This window comes from Macaca fascicularis, chromosome 14 (assembly GCF_037993035.2).
Source record: "Macaca fascicularis isolate 582-1 chromosome 14, T2T-MFA8v1.1".
NCBI classification, from domain to species: Eukaryota; Metazoa; Chordata; class Mammalia; order Primates; family Cercopithecidae; genus Macaca; species Macaca fascicularis.
Window position 1 is genome coordinate 47,139,713 of NC_088388.1, and position 19,579 is coordinate 47,159,291.

The window sequence follows — 19,579 nt, forward strand, 5'->3', positions numbered from 1 at the left end:
TTGAGACGGAGTCTTGCTCTGTCGCCCAGGCTGGACTGCAGTGGCCGGATCTCAGGTCACTGCAAGCTCCGCCTCCTGGGTTCACGCTATTCTCCTGCCTCAGCCTCCCAAGTAGCTGGGACTACAGGCGCCCGCCACCTCGCCTGGCTAGTTTTTTGTATTTTTTTTTTTAGTAGAGACGGGGTTTCACCGTGTTAGCCAGGATGGTCTTGATCTCCTGACCTCGTGATCCGCCCGTCTCGGCCTCCCAAAGTGCTGGGATTACAGGCTTGAGCCACCGCGCCCGGCCCTTCATTTTTCATTGACCATTATATTGAGCATTTCTCCATGTAAAACTATTTTCAAAATACATGGTTTTTAATAGTTGCCTGATGATCCAGCGTAAGGATGTTACATATTGTATCTACAAATTGCCCTATTGTAAGACATTTAATGATGAACTTTTTTTTTTTTTTGAGACGGAGTCTCGCTGTGTCACCCAGGCTGGAGTGCAGTGGCCGGATCTCAGCTCACTGCAAGCTCCGCCTCCTGGGTTTACGCCATTCTCCTGCCTCAGCCTCCCGAGTAGCTGGGACTACAGGCGCCCGCCACCTCGCCCGGCTAGTTTTTTGTATTTTTTTTTTTTTTTTTTTTTTTTTTTTTTTTGAGACGGAGTCTGGCTCTGTCGCCCGGGCTGGAGTGCAGTGGCCGGATCTCAGCTCACTGCAAGCTCCGCCTCCCGGGTTTACGCCATTCTCCTGCCTCAGCCTCCCGAGTAGCTGGGACTACAGGTGCCCGCCACCTCGCCCGGCTAGTTTTTTGTATTTTTTAGTAGAGACGGGGTTTCACCGTGTTAGCCAGGATGGTCTCGATCTTCTGACCTCGTGATCCGCCCGTCTCGGCCTCCCAAAGTGCTGGGATTACAGGCTTGAGCCACCGCGCCCGGCCATGATGAACATTTTTAAATGTGAATGTTTGTATATATCCAATATACATTTGATAATTTCCTAATGATAAATCTCTTGGAGTAGAATTATTGGATCAAAGATTTTAAATATTTTCAAGATTTTCTTATATATTACCAAATTGGCCTCCAAAAGGGTGCACAGAATGATACATTTCTATAATCAGTAGAAATCCGTGTAGGAGGGTACCTATTTTACAGTACCTTTTCTCTAATAGAAGGTATTATCCTTAAAACAAACCTTTGCTTATCTTCTATACATTGGTTTAGATGATGTATTCTCTCATTTTTGTAAGTAATTTAAAAATTTTATAAAAGGATTATTTATAATATGTTTATATGTACCCAGAAAGCTAGTAGGGCTGGGTATGTTGGAGTCAATTGAGGTTGGAGTAAAGACTGCCTTAGGATTATCACTTCTTATTTTATAGACAGCTTATAAAAAGGTGTATAATTGTAGATGCATTTTACTTTGTTTTATGTTTTTCTATATTTTTATATAGAAAACATTTAAAAAGAAGAAAAAAGAAATAGAAAAACAAAGGACATACTTCGGATTATCAGTAGTAGGAGCTGACATTTTACTTTATGAATATTTATGTTATTTGCATTACCTGATGATTCAAATAAGATTGCCAGTTAAATGTGATGAATGGGGCATAATAAAAATTTGTCAATTGGAAGGACAAAAATGGATCTTACTCTTAATTTTCAGTTATTTGGTTATTTGAGAAATTGAAATCATTTTCATTTACTTATCCGTCATACATTTCTTCCTTTTGGAATTGTCTGTTTCTCTCCTCCATCCATTGTTACTTTAAACAAAACAAAACAAAACTATCCTCGAGTAGTATTTGTGACATCTGTACCATGTTGCAGGAATTCATGTATCCTGTTTCTTCTCTCTGGTTTTCATTGGGATCTCTTTTCATAATTTTGTTTGTTTAGTAAATCCTCGAGGATAGTCTTATAATCTAGTGAAGGTTGTGCTTAAGTTTAGTTTAGACAGTTCTGGTTTTATTTTACTGTTCTGAGCCTCTTTATTATAAGCTAAAACTAGTCTCTTTTTTTCAGACAGGGTAATGCTGTCTTCACCCACACTGGAGTGCAGTAGCACAATCAGAGCTCACTGCACCGTGAAATTCCTGGGCTCAAGTGAGTTTCCCACCTCAGCCTTCTGAGTAGCTGGGACTACAAGCATGGTCTACCATGCCCCACTAATTTTTTAATTTTTGTGCAGACAGGATCTCCCTATTATTCCAGGGTGGTATTGAACTCCTGGGATCAAGGTATCCTCCCACCTCAACCTCCCAAAGTGATGGGATTACAGGTGCGAGCCACAATGTCCCACCTTAAAATTAGTCTTAAAAAGATATTACATTATTTAAATTGCCCTATTTAAAAGTACTGCAGCGTACTGTGATACCTGGCACAGTGCTTTGATCTTATGATGCCCTCTGTACTGACCTGAAGGAGACGAAAGAGTCCTTTCCCTTTTTGAGTTTGAATCACAGCCTTGATGTGGTCTCTTGTTTTATGTCCTCGTTCCTAATGTAAAAGTACTTAACTGCTTCTTGGTTGTATTGGGTAGCATTGGGATAAGATTTTAACTGGGTGTTCTTGAATTGCTTTTACAATAAACCAATTTTATAATCTTTAAATGTATCAGCTTTTTACATTTCTGTTCTTTTCAGTCAGGGCTTCTTAGATCTACTTATGGTTGATAGAGCACATTGATTTGGAGTTTCAGATCTTCCAAAGCACTGTTTGTTGTAATAACTATTTTCTAAATACAGTGCCTTTAAAGGAAAAATGAACACAGGGAAGTGACTTTGCTACAAATAATGTTGCTGTTTTAAGTATTCATATTAAATACATGCCTTCTATATGCAACATGGCAGAAAGACTGAAAAATAACAGTAATTAATTGTGTAATTCAGAATTCATACCAATCAGTGTTGAAACTCAAACACTGCAAAAGTAGGTGGCAATATTCAGTGCTTAACAATTTTATAGCGTTAGTATATCTGAGAAATGAGTGCTCAGGTGGATTTATCCTTGCAAGCATGTTTTTATAAGAATTGTGGGTATGCCTATCATAACAATTGTTTTCTGTATCTTGAAAAAGTATTCTCCACATTTTAAATAGGTTTATATCAGAGAATTCTTTTTTTTTTTTTTTTTTTTGAGATGGAGTCTCACTCTGTCGCCCAGGCTGGAGTACAGTGGCGCGATCTCTGCTCACTGCAAGCTCCTCCTCCCAGGTTCACGCCATTCTCCTGCCTCAGCCTCCTGAGTAGCTGGGACTATAGGTGCCTGCCGCCATGCCCAGCTAATTTTTTTTTTTTTTTTTTGTATTTTTAGTAGAGATGAGGTTTCACTATGTTAGCCAGGATGGTCTTGATCTCCTGACCTTGTGATCCGCCCGCCTCGGCCTCCCAAAGTGCTGGGATTACAGGCGTGAGCCACAGCACCCAGCCTTGTTTTTGTTTTTAATTTTAACCTTTCTACTACACATATAGTGACATCTCACCCTATATTAGAGAATTCTTTAATGCACACTTGTCAAATATGTATTTGTAGTACCAATGTTACCTTTTTATTTTTTGTTTTAGATATAAGAGCATGCTCATACGTTAGGTAGTTACATAAATTGTTACATTAGTTTTTCTTATGTACTACCTTTTTATTTATGTGGTTCAAATATGTTCTTTCCTTAAAAAAAAAAAAAGTACTGCAGCATAATTATGTAGCATAATTATATAGAACTTTGGAGCTAGAAGGAATCTAGAGGTCATCTAGGCCGGGGATTGCAGTTTCTCCAAGAGATTCAGAGGGCCACGTTAGGCCTATAGAATTTGTTTGAACAGCACAGTTCGTTTTGTTTTACCTTGTTTTGTTTTGTTCTTAATGTAAATTTGAATGCCTATCGGCATGCTCTTTCCAATTTGCCACAATAACTGTCTCTCCAGATTTTCTTATACTTGCCAGCTTCACACATTTAATGTTGTCTGCTTGGTCCCCAAAGGTATTTGAATTCTTGGCCCTAATAGCCTCATCTCCTTACTTTATAAATAGTGAAACCCACACTCTGAGAAATTAAGCACTTTAAAAATGAGCATACTACTAAATATTGCTAAGAATAATAATAAACATCTGTTTTACACTCACGGCTTATAGTTAGCATTCATTGACTCATTTATTACTCATAACAACCATTTGGGATTTATTATTCACATTGTATTACTGATGACACTGAAGCTCAGACAGGTTAGTGAATTTCATCAAGGTTGCTTAACCAATTACATTAAAAGAATATAGTACCAAATTAGATAGTATTTTATCAGTGTTAATTTTCTGATTTGATAATAGTTAAAAGGAGAATGTTTTTCTCTTTTAGGAAATATACATTAAAGTACTTAGGGGTAAAAGGACATCATGTTTGCAGTTTACTTGTTCAGGTCAGAAAAACTAGAGAAAGACTAAACAAGCAAATGTGATAAAATGTTAACATTTGAGTAATCTGGGTGAAGAGTATACGTACTATTTTTGCAACTTTTCTGTCAGTCTGAAATTATTTCAAAATGAAAGTTAAAAAAAAAAAAAAAAAAGAGTTTCCAAACCTAGGTATTAGGCTATTAAGCACATTCATGCTATTATTCTACTTTTGGGAAATGTTGAATTAGCATTTCTTCTTCCTTTATTTTTCAGTTAAAAGTATTCAATAATTTTTCAGTGAAAAGCATTGCAACAGTTAAAAGTATCATATAATTTGTATGATGGTTTTCAAAATAGGAGAACATGATTGAATACTTCTTTTTGACTAACTCTAAAAGACTGTATAGGTTAAAAGTTTTTTTGTTTGTTTTGTTTTGAGATGAAGTCTCACTCTGTTGCCCAAGCTGGAGTGTAGTGGTGCAACCATAACTCACTGCATAACTCAGACTGCAATCATAACTCAGACTCCTGGGCTCAAGTGATACTCCTGCCTCAACAAAGGTAGTATTGTTCAGCAAAATTTTTGTGTAACTTTTCTGTTTTTTGTGTATTCTACAGCCTAAATCTGTCATTGTTGGATTAATTAAAGAAATGATTGCCAAGTTTCAAGAGGAACTTCCGCTGTATTCTCTACCATCATCTGATGAGGCACGGCAGGTAGACTTGCTAGCCTATATTGCAAAAATCACTGAAGGTTTGTATATTTGTCAGGCAGACTGTCTTGAGAGTTATGAGTTACCAGTTTCTCACAAAAATAATTTACTTTCTGCCACTTGATTTTTATAAATAAATTTGTGTGCATATGTACATCTGTTTTTGAAATAAGAAATTCCTGTGCCTCAGGCCAAGCACGGTGGCTCACCCCTGCAATCCCAGGACTTTGGGAGGCTGAGGCAGGCAGATCACCTGAGGTCAGGAGTTCGAGACCAGCTTGGCCAACATGGTGAAACCCCATCTCTACTAAAAATAAAAAAATTAGCTGGGCGTGGTGGCGGGTGCCTGTAATCCCAGCTACTTGGGAGACTGAGGTGGGAGAATCACTTGAACCCGGGAGGCAGAGGTTACAGTGGACTGAGATTGAACAACTGCCCTCCAGCCTGGGCAACAGAGCAAGACTCCATCTAAAAAAAAAAAAAAAAGAAAGAAATTCCTTTGCCTCTATCATAGGATATTACCATGTAATTCCAATAAATATTTTTTATTTGTTTGTTTATTTTTTTGAGATGGAGTCTCGCTGTGTCGCCCAGGCTGAAGTGCAGTGGTACCATCTGGGCTCACTGCAACCTTTGCCTCCTGGGTTCAAGCGATTCTCCTGCTTCAGCCTCCCATGTTGCTGGGACTACAGGCATGCCCAGCCAATTTTTGTATTTTTGATAAGGATGAGGTTTTGCCATGTTGGTCAGGCTGGTCTTGAACTCCGGACCTCAGGTGATCCTCCCGCCTTGGCTTCCCAAAGTTCAGGGATTACAGGCATGAGCCACCGTGCCTGGCCAGGTTTCTAAAAGTGTAAAGAATTAGTGTTAAGCAGATAAAACAATTCTTGTATTGTTCAAAACCACTTGACATATGTTAATGATCCCAAACCTTTTTTCATGATATGTATATGTAGCTTGTTGGCTTATTCAGTATATTGGACCAGAATATCTATGCTTCTTCTTGATTCTCATTAAGGATGAAAGCAAATACCTATGTTTGAAACATTTTGGTAAGGTGTTAGACATATTTTTTTATTGTAGACCAGAGTAATGAGTTGGAATATTTTTCAGAATTATGGAAATCCTACTTTTTTAGAGTCTTATATATTTTAAAAGTGTTTACAAAGATACGTTCTCTTTAGAAGGATAATTTCTATTTAGTCGAATATTTAATAGGAGACGTCTGTCTTCCTTGCATTCATTTGTTCAGTAGTATTTTTTGCCCATTATGGAGTAGCACCATATTTTCTCTCTAAGCTATGAAGCCTGCTATATATTTTTTTAAAAGATCCTAAAAAAATTGTTGATATTTTTGAATTCTCAGGATAATTCACTTTTCTTTCTAGGTGTTTCAGGTATAAATTCAAAGAGCTGGGCAAATCATGAGAATAAAACAGTCAATAAAGTTACTGTGGTTGGAGGTGGAGAGCTGGGTGTTGCCTGCACATTAGCAATTTCAGCAAAGGTATGTAAACATAGTGCTTATAAAGACATCTATCATAGTGCCACACTTCTAGGCAGGTTATGTTTTACACACCAAAAAATGCCTTCATTTTGTCATGTGGGAAAACCTTATTTTGGCTTAAAATATATTTAGTAAGTTGACAAAAAAAAATAGCTGAAAGCTTTCATAAGTGATGTTGCCTCTTAATTAGTAGTTAGGCTTAGAAAAAGTGATTTGAACAATGGGCTTATCCTCATCCAAGGGAAACCTCAACTTGACATTCATATGACTTAGTCACAAATTCTTTTGTATTTTCTGAATCATGCCATTTTAATTAAACTCTTATTTAATATAATAATTTCAGCTCTTCCTAAAATTAGCTTTTTTTAAAAAAAAAGATTGCCTTTTCTTATATAATTACTTTCTTTTAGGATCATAGTTTCTGAGTTGATATGTTATACTAGTTTAGGGTTTATTTTTTCATCAGTCCTTTTCACTAGTCTCTGCATAAATTGTTTGCAGAAAGGCTTAAATTCCTTTCCAGAGAGGTTCAAAAGACCTGCCTGCCTCCCTCCAGAGCCCAGTATCATGATAACAGCATGTCTTTTGTCATTTGAGAGATGTAGCCCTGAATAGAATAGCTGTCCCTCTATATATTTATTTGGTGGCTGGCATTAGTTTTTCTTTTCTGTATATATTGGATTGTTTTGCCATCTAAATTCTTCCCTTTCCATTTAAGACTCACTTTGTCTTGGAGGTGGGTTCTACTTGAGCAAATAAATTATATCCATGGAGTTAGAATATCTTAAAAGGTGGCTGCTCAGAATTAAATATGCCAACTTTTGGCATACTATAGTTTTATTTTTTTCACCCTCCATTTGAATACACTATAATACACTATTACCCCCTTTTTTTTTTTTTTTTGAGGTGGAGTCTTGCTCTGTCGCCCAGGTTGGAGTGTAGTGGTACGATCTTGGCTCACCACAGCCTCTACCTCCTGGGTTCAAGCGATTCTCCTGCCTCAGCCTCCGGAGTAGCTGGGACTACAGGCATGCGCCACGACGCCCAGATAATTTTTGTATTTTTAGCAGAGATGGCGTTTTGCCACGTTGGCCAGGCTGATCTCGAACTCCTGACCTCAAGTGATCCACCTGCCCTGGCCTCCCAAAGTGCTGGGATTACAAGTGTGAGCCACCGTTCCTGGCCTGCTATTACCTCTTTTTTTTGAGACGGAGTCTTGCTCTGTCGCCCAGGCTGGAGTGCAGCGGCCGGATCTCAGCTCACTGCAAGCTCCGCCTCCCGGGTTTATGCCATTCTCCTGCCTCAGCCTCCCGAGTAGCTGGGACTACAGGCACCTGCCACCTCGCCCGGCTAGTTTTTTGTATTTTTTAGTAGAGACGGGGTTTCACCGCGTTAGCCAGGATGGTCTTGATCTCCTGACCTCGTGATCCGCCCGTCTCGGCCTCCCAAAGTGCTGGGATTACAGGCTTGAGCCACCGCACCCGGCCTGCTATTACCTCTTAATTAGAATTTGAGTTGTATCCAGTCTTTTGTCCCTAAATAAATGCTTCTATAAACATTTCAAGTTGCTTATTTTTTCCTTTGCATTTTTATTTGGTCATACATTATTTTATTTTATTTTATTTATTTATTTATTTTTTTATTTAGACAGGGTCATGTTCTGTCGCACAGGCTGGAATGCAGTGGTGCAATCTCAGCTTACTGCACCTTCCGCCTCCCCAGCTCAAGCCATCCTCCCACCTCAGCCTTCCAAATAGCTGGGCCTATAGGCGCCAGCCACCATCCCCACTAATTCTTGTATTTTTTGTAGAGACAGGGTTTTGCCATGTTTCCCAGGCTGGTCTTGAATTTCTGGGCTCAAGCAATCCTCTTGCCTCAGCCTCCCAAAGTGCTGGGAGTACAAGCATGCCCCACTGCACCCAGCCTGGTTGTACATAATTTTAAAAAATAGTACTAGTGAGTCAGAGGGCATGAATGGTTTTTATAGCACTTATGACATAGTGCCAGATCGCTCTTTGGAAAGGCAGAGCTAATTTATGCTGCTAATAACATGCACATCAACTGATTTTTTACATCCCTAACAGTACTAAGTTTTATTTATTTGTAATTATTTGTAGAAAATCATGGTTTTTCGTTTTTGTTTTTGAGACCAGGTTTCTCTCTGTTGCCCAGGTTGGAGTGCACTGGTGTGATCATGGCTCACTGTAGTCTCTATCTCCTGGGCTTAAGAGATCTTCCACCTCAGCTTCCTGAGTAGCTGGGACCACAGGGGTGTGCCACTACACCTAGGTAATTTTTAATTTTTTTTTTTTTTTTTTTTGAGATGGAGTCTTGCTCAGTCGCCCAGGCTGGAGTGCAGTGGCTGGATCTCGGCTCACTGCAAGCTCCGCCTCCCGGGTTTACGCCATTCTCCTGCCTCAGCCTCCCAAGTGGCTGGGACTACAGGCGCCCGCCACCACGCCCGGCTAGTTTTTTGTATTTTTTAGTAGAGACGGGGTTTCACAGTGTTAGCCAGGATGGTCTCGATCTCGTGACCTCGTGATCCGCCCGTCTCGGCCTCCCAAAGTGCTGGGATTACAAGCTTGAGCCACCGCGCCCGGCCAATTTTTAATTTTTTTGTAGAGATAGGTCTCCCTGTGTTGTCTAGATTGGTCTTGAACCCCTGGTTTAGACTATCTTCCTGCCTTGGCCTCCCAAAGTGCTGGGATTACAGGCCTGAGTCATTGCTTCTGGCCATGTTTTTAAACTGTTAGAAGAATCTCACTGTCATTATTTGTCTGTGAATTGTCTGGGTGGAAAATTTGCCATTTTTGGGCTGGGCCTGGTGGCTTACACCTATACTCCCAGCACTTTGGGAGGCCATAGCAGGAGAATCACTTGAGCCCAGGAGTTTGAGACCAGCCTGGGCAACATAGCGAGATCCCCATTTCTATAAATTTTTTTTTTTTTTTTTTGGAGATGGAGTCTCACTCTGTCTTCCAGGCTGGAGTGCAGTAGCATGATCTCAGCTCACTGCAACCTCCATATCCCGGGTTCAAGCGATGCTTCTACCTCAGCCTCCTGAGTAACTGGGATTACAGGCACGTGCCACTATACCCAGCTAATTTTTGCATTTTTAGTAGAGAGGGGGTTTCGCTATGTTGGGCAGGCTGGTCTTGAACTCTTGACCTCAGGTGATCTGCCTGCCTCAGCCTCCCAAAGTGCTGGGATTACAGGTGTGAGCCACTGCACCCGGCCTACAAAAATTAAAAATTAGCCAGGTGTGGTGGTGCACACTGGTAGTCCCAGCAACTTGGGTGGCTGAGGATTACTCGAGCCTGGGAGGTTGAGGCTGCAGTGAACTGTGATTGTGCTGCTGCACTCTGGCCTGGGCAATACAGTGAGACCCTGTATCAAAAAAAAAATTCTGTTTTTCTTTTTAAACATCAATATTTTGATACAAAGTACAATATGCATAAGCCACTATTATGACTGCAACAGTGATAGCACTCATAATAGTGGCAACAAAAGTGGTGGTAGCAGCAGTAACTAACCTTTACAGAATGCTTATTAGGTAACAGACACTTGTCTAAACATTTGACTCTTTTTGTTTTTTTTCTTGAGATGGAGTTTCGCTCTGTTACCCAGGCTGGAGTGCAGTGGTGCAATCTTTTTTTTTTTTTTTTTTTTTTTTTGAGACGAAGTCTCTCCCTGTTGCCTACGCTGGATTGCAGTGGCACGATCTCAGCTCACTGCAACCTCAGCCTCCTGGGTTCGAGTGATTCTCTTGCCTTACCCTGGGATTACAGGCGCCCATTACCACACCTGGCTAATTTTTGTATTTTTAGTAGAGACGGGGTTTCACCATGTTGGCCAGGCTGGTCTTGAGCTCCTGACCTCAGGGAATCTACCTGCCTCAGCCTCCCAAAGTGCTGGGATTACAAGCGTGAGCCACTGTGCCCGGCTAGTGGTGTGATCTTGACTCACCACAACCTCTGCCTCCTGGGTTCAAGCGATTCTCCCACCTCAGCCTCCCAAGTAGCTGGGATTACAGGTATGTGCCACCATGCCCGGTTAACTTTTGTACTTTTAGTAGAGATGGGATTTCACTGTGTTGGCTAGGCTGGTCTGGAACTCCTGACCTCAGGTGATCCAGACTCACCTCGGCCTCCCAAAGTGCTGGGATTACAGGCATGAGCCACCATACCTGGCCCACTTGACTCATTTTTATAACAACCCTTTGTTTAGGTACTGTTATTACTGCCGTTTTACAAATGAAGAAACAAAGGCATAGGGAGGTTACCCAAGTTGCTCCAAATCACACTGTTAATAAATGATGAAGCTGGCCGGGCGCGGTGGCTCAAGCCTGTAATCCCAGCACTTTGGGAGGCCGAGATGGGCGGATCACGAGGTCAGGAGATCGAGACCATCCTGGCTAACACGGTGAAACCCCGTCTCTACTAAGAAATACAAAAAATAGCCGGGCGAGGTGGCAGCGCCTGTAGTCCCAGCTACTCGGGAGGCTGAGGCCGGAGAATGGCGTGAACCCGGGAGGCGGAGCTTGCAGTGAGCTGAGATCCGGCCGCTGCACTCCAGCCTGGGCTACAGAGCGAGACTCCGTCTCAAAAAATAAATAAATAAATAAATAAATAAATAAATAAATAAATGATGAAGCAAGAACTTAAAGACAAAGTAATCTGTTTATCAGAGCCTGTATTATAGAGCCTTACTACTCAAAGTGTGGCTTTCAAACTAGCAGCATTGGTACCACCTGAGTTCTTGCTAGCAATGCATAATCCAGGCCCCTTCCCAGACCTACTGAAACAAAATCTGCATTTTTTTTTTTTTTTTAATTGAGATGGAGTCCCACTCTGTCCCAGGCTGGAGTGCAGTGGCATGATCTCCACTCACTGTAACCTCCACCTCCCGGGTTCAAGAGATTCTCCTGCCTCAGCCTCCTGAGTAGTTGGGACTACAAGCACGTGCCACCACGCCCGGCTAATTTTTGTATTAGAGACAGGGTTTCACCATGTTGGCTAGGGGGCTCTCGAACTCCTGAGCTCAGGCAATCCACCTGCCTTGGCTTCCCAAAGTGCTCAGATTCCAGGGCTAAGCCACCATGCCTGGCCAAAATCTGCATTTTAATAAAATCCCTGGTGATAATATATGCTTCACTGACTGATTACATGGTGATATATTAAAGCTTTTTCAATCTCTGCTATAAACCACTGTATTATATTGTCTCATTGTTGTTACTGATGAACATTTTGTTGTTCCTAGTCTTGTGAATATCCTTAATATTGTATTCTTTTACGCATGTACTGATAAATTTGTAGGATGATTTCTATAAATGAATCGATGGATTAAAGGAGTTAACGTTTTAAATTTTTGATAGAAAATTGTCAATTATCTTTTATTAATTATACCAGTTTATTGCCATACCCATAATATGTAAGAATACTTATTTTCCCACAACTTCTGCTAAACTTTTGGATTTTTTTGTGCCTTATAAATGAAAATAGTAACTCATAGTTTTCTTTGCATTTTCCTTATGGGTATAGTTAGCATAAAATTAATACCTATGTTTTAGAGGGGATTACTATATGTAAGCCCTGTGTCACATAATTAATCCTTATAACCACATAAAGTAAGGCCGAATTCAGTGACTGTCCTGGTGTCGCATAGCTAATCCATAGTGTAGCAGGGTTATTTTCTTTCTTTGTGTGTGTGTGTTTGTGTGTGTGTGTTTGTGTGTGTGGAGATGGGGTTTTGCCATGCTGCCCAGGCTGGTCTGAAACTCCTGGGCTCAAACCTATGCCCATCTGTCCTTCCAAAGTGCTGGGATTACAGGTGTGAACCACCATGCCCAGCCAGGGTTGTTTTCTTAACCATCATACTTTCTGCCTGATAGTCTGGTAGATCTTTGGGTACTTTTGCCCATGAATCCTAAAATAGGAGATATCCTCAAGTCTCCTAGTACTTTGGAGAAAGACCTTCCATAAAGGTAAACTGATTTTTAGGAATTTCTATGCTGTTATTTACAGTCTGCCCACTGTGCCATCCTATTTAGAGACATGTGGAGTATTTTCCATGAGATCTCTGGGGAGAGTACTGCATGATAATAGGATTTGATTTTAGATTTTATAGCTATTATACTTTTTTTTTTTTTAAGAAAAAGCTGGCCAGGCACGGTGGCTCACGCCTGTAATGCCAGCACTTTGGGAGGCCAAGGCGGGCAGATCACGAGGTCAGGAGATCGAGACCATCCTGACTAACATGGTGAAACCCCATCTCTACTAAAAATACAAAAAAAATTTAGCTGGGCATGGTGCCGAGCACCTGTAATCCCAGCTACTCTGGAGGCTGAGGCAGGAGAATGGCGTGAACCCACGAGGCAGAGCTTGCAGTAAGCCAAGATCGCACCACTGTACTTGAGCCTGGGCGACAGAGTGAGACTCCGTCTCAAAAAAAAAAAAAGAAAAAGCTGGCATTATTTTTTAACTTTTCTGCTATAAATAAGACACCCAAATAAACCCAAAAGCTCTTTCGGAATGAAAATAACATCAAAATGAAAACATAAATTAAGAGCAATAGCAGAAGTATTGAGTGCACCAAGTCATCTTTATTAACTCATCCCATTAAAAGAAACCTGCAGGGGCCAGGCATAGTGGCTCATGCCTGTAATCCCAGCACTTTGAGAGGACGAGGCAGGCAGATCACTTGAGGTCAGGAGTTCAAAACCAGCCTAGCCAACATGGTGAAACCCCATCTCTACCAAAAATGTAAAAAATTAGCCAGGTGTGATGGCACGTGCCTGTAATCCCAGCTACTCAGGTGGCTGAGGCAGAAGAATTGCTTGAACCTGGGAGGTGGAGGTTACAGTGCTGAGCTCGTGCTACTGCACTCCAGCCTGGGTGACAGAGCAAGACTCCTCCTCAAAAAAAAAAAAAAAGAAAAAAGAAAACCTGCAGAGTCGGGCGCAGTGGCTCACACCTGTACTTCCAGCACTTTGGGAGACCAAGGCAAGGGCATCACCTGAGGTCAGGAGTTCATGACCAGCCTGGTCAATATGGTGATACCCCGTTTCTACTAAAAATACAAAATTAGCTGGGCATGGTGGTACATGCCTGTAATCCCATCTACTTGGGAGGCTGAGGCAGGAAAATCACTTGAACCTAGGAGGCAGAGATTGCAGTGAGCCGAGATCATACCATTGCACTCCAGCCTGGGCGACGAGTGAAACTCCGTCTCAAAAGAAACCTGCAATCTGTGACTGGTGAGTTAAGCCCTGTTAGAACTTTTAGTAGTCAAGCCTACAGGATTACTTATTGAAGTTCGTAATTTCTTTTTTTTTTTTTTTTTTTTTTTTTTTGAGATAGAGTCTCGCTCTGTTGCCCAGGCTGGAGTGCAGTGACACGATCTTGGCTCACTGCAATCTCTTCGTCCTGGGTTCAAGCAGTTCTCCTGCCTCAGCCTCCTGAGTAGCTGGGATTATAAGCATGTGCCACCATGCCCGGCTGGTTTTTGTATTTTTAGTAGAGACAGGGTTTCGCCATGTTGGCCAGGCTGGTCTTGAACTCCTGACCTCAGGTGATCCACCCGCCTTGGCCTCCCAAAGTGCTGGGATTACAGGCCATCAAGCCTGGCCACAGTTAATAATTTCTTGCTTGCATGTCACTTTTACTGCTACTGTGTTACTTATTCTTCTTAACACTAAAAGACAGTGTAGGAGGCCTGTTTATTGTCCTTTGGTCCTCATTGTTGAATGAATTTAAATTGAGTCTCTGGCCATGTTCAGTGTAATGTTCTTTCTCTTACTGTACAGGGCATTGCAGACAGGCTGGTCCTTTTAGACCTCTCAGAAGGGACTAAAGGAGCCACGATGGACCTTGAAATCTTCAGCCTTCCTAATGTGGAGATCAGCAAAGGTCTGTTTATTCTGCTTAAAGATGTTTGCCTTATTAGCTCTTCATTTTTGACTCCTAGAATGTTAATGCTGAAAAGCACCTTAAAGATCACCTTGTCCAAGTCTCTCATTTTACATATTGGGAAACTAAGATTGAAATAAGTTAAATTACTTACCCAAAGTCATTCAGGGATTTTAACTGATTATACTAATAGGAATCAAATGAGCAAATAATTCAGATTTATTCAGATTGGTCAGAAGGAGTTATTCTTTGTTTTTGACTTATACCTCAAAATAAATTTCTCTCTGATTGCCTCTTTTTTTTAGAATGTATTGGTTAAGAGCATTGGCTTTAGAGTTCCACAGATAGAAGTTTCCATCCCTGCTCTGCAATGATAGTGCTGACATTTGTCAGATTATATAATCTCGCAAACTTCAGTTTTCTCATCTATAAAGTAGAAATAATACCTACCTCTTGGTATATAGCAAAGTGCTAAACCAAGAATAAGAAAAAAAATTTTAGCTGGGTGTGGTGGCTCATGACTGTAGTCCCAGCTATGTGGGAGGCTGAGGCAGAAGGATTACTTCAGCCCAGGTGTTCAAGGCTGCAGTGCACTAGGATTGTGATTGTGAATAGCCACCATACTCCAGCCTGGGCAACATATCGAGACCCTGTCTCTGAAAAAAAAAAAAAAAAAGGAAAGAAAAGAAAAAAAAAGAAAGAAAAAATTTCAGTTTACATTCATTGCACTAAAAATACATTGTTAAAATAAATTTTAATAATAAAAAGATTTTCTACATCAATAACATTTGAAATACTAAATTTTCTATCTCTCTTTTTTTTTTTTTTGAGTCGGGGTTTCACTCTGTCACCCAGGTGTGAGTGCAGTGGCATGATTCAGCTCACTGGAACCTCCACTTCCCCAGCTCAAGCTATCCTTTCACCTCTGCCTCCCAAATAGCTGGAACTACAGGCATGCACCACCATGCCTGGCTAATTTTTGTATTTGTAGTAGAAACGGGATTTGCCTTATTGCCCAGACTGGTTTTGAACTCCTGGACTCAAGTGATCTGCCCGCCTCAGCCTCCCAGAGTACTAGGATTACAGTCATGAGCCACTGCACCCTGCCCTATCTCATTTTTTAATTTAAAAATTTGCATGTATTTTACAATGTACATAACATATTAGTATAGACATATTTATGTAGGTAAATACCATATTTGGGGATGTGGGGTTGAAAATATTTTACCAAGGATGCATGATCCAAAAAAAAAGAAAAAAGGCCACTGAACTAGAATAAACATTTCCCAAAGCCTTTCTACCTAGTTATGGGTAAGGTCAGATTATAACATGCTATAGTTATTTGGCTTCCCTTTGCCTTTCCTTAGGTCCCCTTTATTCCTTGACAATATTTTCCAAATAATATATAAAGACATACAGTATCACAAGCCTTAATAAACTAAGGAATGTAGTCAGAAAAGTTGAAATTATACCTATCAGTTGTAAAAGTTAGATGTAAAAGTTTTAGTAAGCCTTTGGCTGCCTATAGGATACAATGAGTTCATTTTCCTTCTCGGGAAAGAGTACCATAGTTGCTTTAAGGATCTTTTTTATAGGTCTCATGTAGAAGTTCTTTGGGGAACTGGATATTCTCTTGTACCTGTGATTTTCAGGTACTAAAGTTCTTAAGGGACTTCCTAACTTTTCTAAATCACTTTAGGAGACTCTTTAGTATATGGACTCTAGAGGTTGTGAGACCACGTAGGACCTGAAGAAATTGTTCCTTCCTGTGTATCTCATTAACCATCAATAGTTATTACTTCAGATAATTGAAAGACTAGAATCCTTGGAATAGATGTGTAGTATATGGTGCTTGCCACCAAGTAAGGAGTCAGTAGTTATCTGTTGAATGTTGAATGAGTGTATATCATCTTGGGGTAACTTTCATTCTTGTTCCCCTTATTAATTGTGGTTGTACTTTTTTTTTTTTTTTAAAGAGACAAGGTCTTGCTCTGTGGTCCAAGCTGGAGTGCAGGGGTGCCATCATAGCTCATTATAACCTCAAACTCCTGGGTTCAAGTGATCCTCCCACCTCAGCCTCCTAAGTAGCTTGGACTACAGGCATGTGCCACCATGCCTGGCTAATTTATTTTCATTTTTGCAGAGACAGGGTCTTGCTCTCTTGCCCTGGGCGGTGTTAAACTCCTAGCCTTAAGCAGTACTCCTACCTCAGCCTCAAAAGTATCTGGGACTACAGGTGCATGTCACCATACCCAGCTTGGTTGTATATTTCTGATAGCATTTAATTTAATTACTATTAGATGAAGTAATTTTATTTATTTATTTATTTTTAGACAGTGTCTCACTCTGTTGCCCAGGATGGAGGGCAGTGGCAGAATCATGGCTCACCGGAGCCTTGACCTACCAGGCTCAAGTGATTCTCCCATCTCAGCCTCCCAAGTAGCTGGGACCACAGGCATGTGCCACACCAAATTTTTTTTTTTTTTTTTTTTTTGAGACAGAGTTTTGCACTTTTGCCCAGGCTGGAGTGCAGTGGCATAATCTCGGCTCACTGCAACCTCTGCCTCCTGGCTTCAAGTTATTCTCCTGCCTCAGCCTCCCGAGTATCTGGGACTACAGGTGCCCGCCACCACGCCCGGCTAATTTTTTGTGTTTTCAGTAGAGACAGGGTTTCACCGTTTTAGCCAGGATGGTCTCGATCTGCTGACCTCGTGATCTCTCCACTCAGCCTCCCAAAGTGCTGGGATTACAGGTGTGAGCCACTGCGCCTGGCCCTAATTTGTTAATTTTTTGTAGAGGCAGGGTCCCCCTTTGTTGCCAAGGCTGGTCTTGAACTCCTGGGTTCAAGCCATCCTCCCTCCTCGGCCTCCCAAAATGCTGGGATTACAGGCATGAGCCACTGTGCCCATCCTTAGATGAAGTAATTTTAAATGTAATGTTAACTGACTTCTCATGAATATATTCTGTGATATGGAGAAGTACATTAATAATTTGGGGAATTAAAGTTCATTTGGAAATTTTAGTAATGCCCCATCGTAACACACATAGATGATTGCAGCTGACTGATCATCTGATGTCTTTTTAAATAACTACTATAACATTTTGGGGAGGGATATACATATATACATATGAGCATGAAAATTTACATACAGATACATACATACATACATATACAGTTATGCTTGTGTATATACAGACAATCTAGAGAAATACTAAGAAACTGTTAAGACGTTGGGCGCGGTGGCCCATGCCTGTAATCCCAGCACTTTGAGAGGCTGAGGCGAGTGGATCACCTGAGGTCAGGAGTTCAGGACCAGCCTGGCCAACATGGTGGAACCCCATCTCTACTAAAACTACAGAAAATTAGCCAGGCGTGTTGGTGGGTACTTGTAATCCCAGCTACTCAGGAGGCTGAGGCAGGAAGATCACTTGAACCCGGTAAGCAGAGGTTGCAGTGAGCTGAGATTGTGCCACTGCACTCCAGCCTGGGCAACAAGAGTGAAACTCCGTCTCAAAAAAAAAAAAAAAAAAGAAACTATAGAGAGTAGTTGCTTCAGGAGTCAGACTGAGGGAATTGATTTTGCACTTGTTTTTTACATATAACAGTATATATGTTTAAATCTTTTTATCTTTTTATTGTGCTCAAATACATATAACATAAAATTTACCATTGGTGACTTTAGGTACTTATTCACAATGTTGTGCAACTATCACTGCTAATTTCCAGTATTTTCACCACCCCAAAAAGAAGCTCTGTCACATTGAGCAATTACTCTCCATTTTCCTTTCTCCCAGGTTCTGGCAACTTCTAATCTGTCTGTTCTATGGATTTTCCTCTACTAGCTATTTTATATAAATGGAATCAGATGGTATGTGACTTTTGTGTCACTTCGCATAATGTTTTCAAGGTACATACATATTGTGGCATGTGTCGGTGCATCATTCATTTTTGTGGCTAATGTTTCTTGGTATGGATATACCACATTTTATTTAACCATTTATCGGTTAATGGATATCAGGTTGCACTTTTTTACTATTGTAACTGGTGCTACTGTGAACATTCATGTACCAGTTTTTTTAATGCCTCTTTTTGGTTCTTTTGGATATATATCCAAAATAAAATTGCTGGATTATATGGTAATTTGATCTTTAAGTTATTAAGGAATTAATTCTACATTTTTGAAGATCTTTATTAACAGTACATATAATATAGCTCTAAGTAACTCTATTTCTTTGAAAAGGTTCATACATAATATTCCATCATATGAATGACTGTATTTTCTTTTTTTTTCTTTTTTTTGAGGCAGAGTCTTGCTCTGATGCACAGCCTGGAGTGCAGTGGCACAATCTCGGCCCACTGCAACCTCCGCTTCCTGGGTTCAGGCTATTCTCCTGCCTCAGCTTCCCAAGTAACTATGATTACAGGAGCACTCCACCATGCCTGGCTAATTTTTTTTTTTTTTTTTTTTTTTTTTTTGAGACGAAGCCTCGCTCTGTCACCCAGGCTGGAGTGCAATGGCGCTTTCTCAGCTCACTGCAACCTCTGTCTTCTGGGTTCAGGCGATTCTCCTGCCTCAGCCTCCCGAGTAGCTGGGACTACAGGCATGTGCCACCATGCCTGGCTGAATTTTTGTATTTTTAGTAGAGGCGGGGTTTCACCATGTTAGCCAGGATGGTCTCGATCTGCTGACCTCGTGATCCGCCCGCCTTGGCCTCCCAAAGTGCTGGGATTACAGGTGTGAGCCACTGTGCCCAGCCTAATTTTTTTTTTTTTTTGAGACCGAGTCTCACTCGTTCAGGCTGGAGTGCAGTGGTGCAATCTTGGCTCTCTGCAACCTCCACCTCCTGGGTTCAAGTGATTCTCTTGCCCCAGCCTACGAATAGCTGGGATTACAGGCATGCACCACCACACCCAACTAATTTTTGTATTTTTAGTAGAGATGGGGTTTCACCATATTGGCCAGGCTGGTCTTGAATACCTGACCTCAAATTATCTGCCCGCCTTGGCCTCCCAAAGTGCTGGGATTACAGGCGTGAGCCACTGCCTGGCCATAGCAACCATTTTTTAAGA

At 41.1% G+C, this 19,579-nt stretch overlaps 1 protein-coding gene across 14 annotated transcripts in view; it reads left to right on the top strand.

Annotated features, from left to right (window-relative positions):
* Positions 1 to 19,579, top strand: part of UEVLD (UEV and lactate/malate dehyrogenase domains) — a 71,425-nt gene that overhangs the window by 25,897 nt on the left and 25,949 nt on the right. For 12 of the 14 annotated variants that reach the window (XM_005578431.4, XM_074014073.1, XM_074014072.1 and 9 more), the window contains 3 exons: positions 5,000 to 5,135; positions 6,483 to 6,601; positions 14,406 to 14,508. In XM_005578431.4, the coding sequence (XP_005578488.4) occupies positions 5,000 to 5,135; positions 6,483 to 6,601; positions 14,406 to 14,508 (358 nt within the window). Of the gene's footprint in view, positions 1 to 2,017; positions 2,099 to 4,999; positions 5,136 to 6,482; positions 6,602 to 13,743; positions 13,857 to 14,405; positions 14,509 to 19,579 lie in introns of those variants that run through there. The other 2 variants (XM_005578440.4, XM_074014076.1) reach the window with 2 other exon arrangements.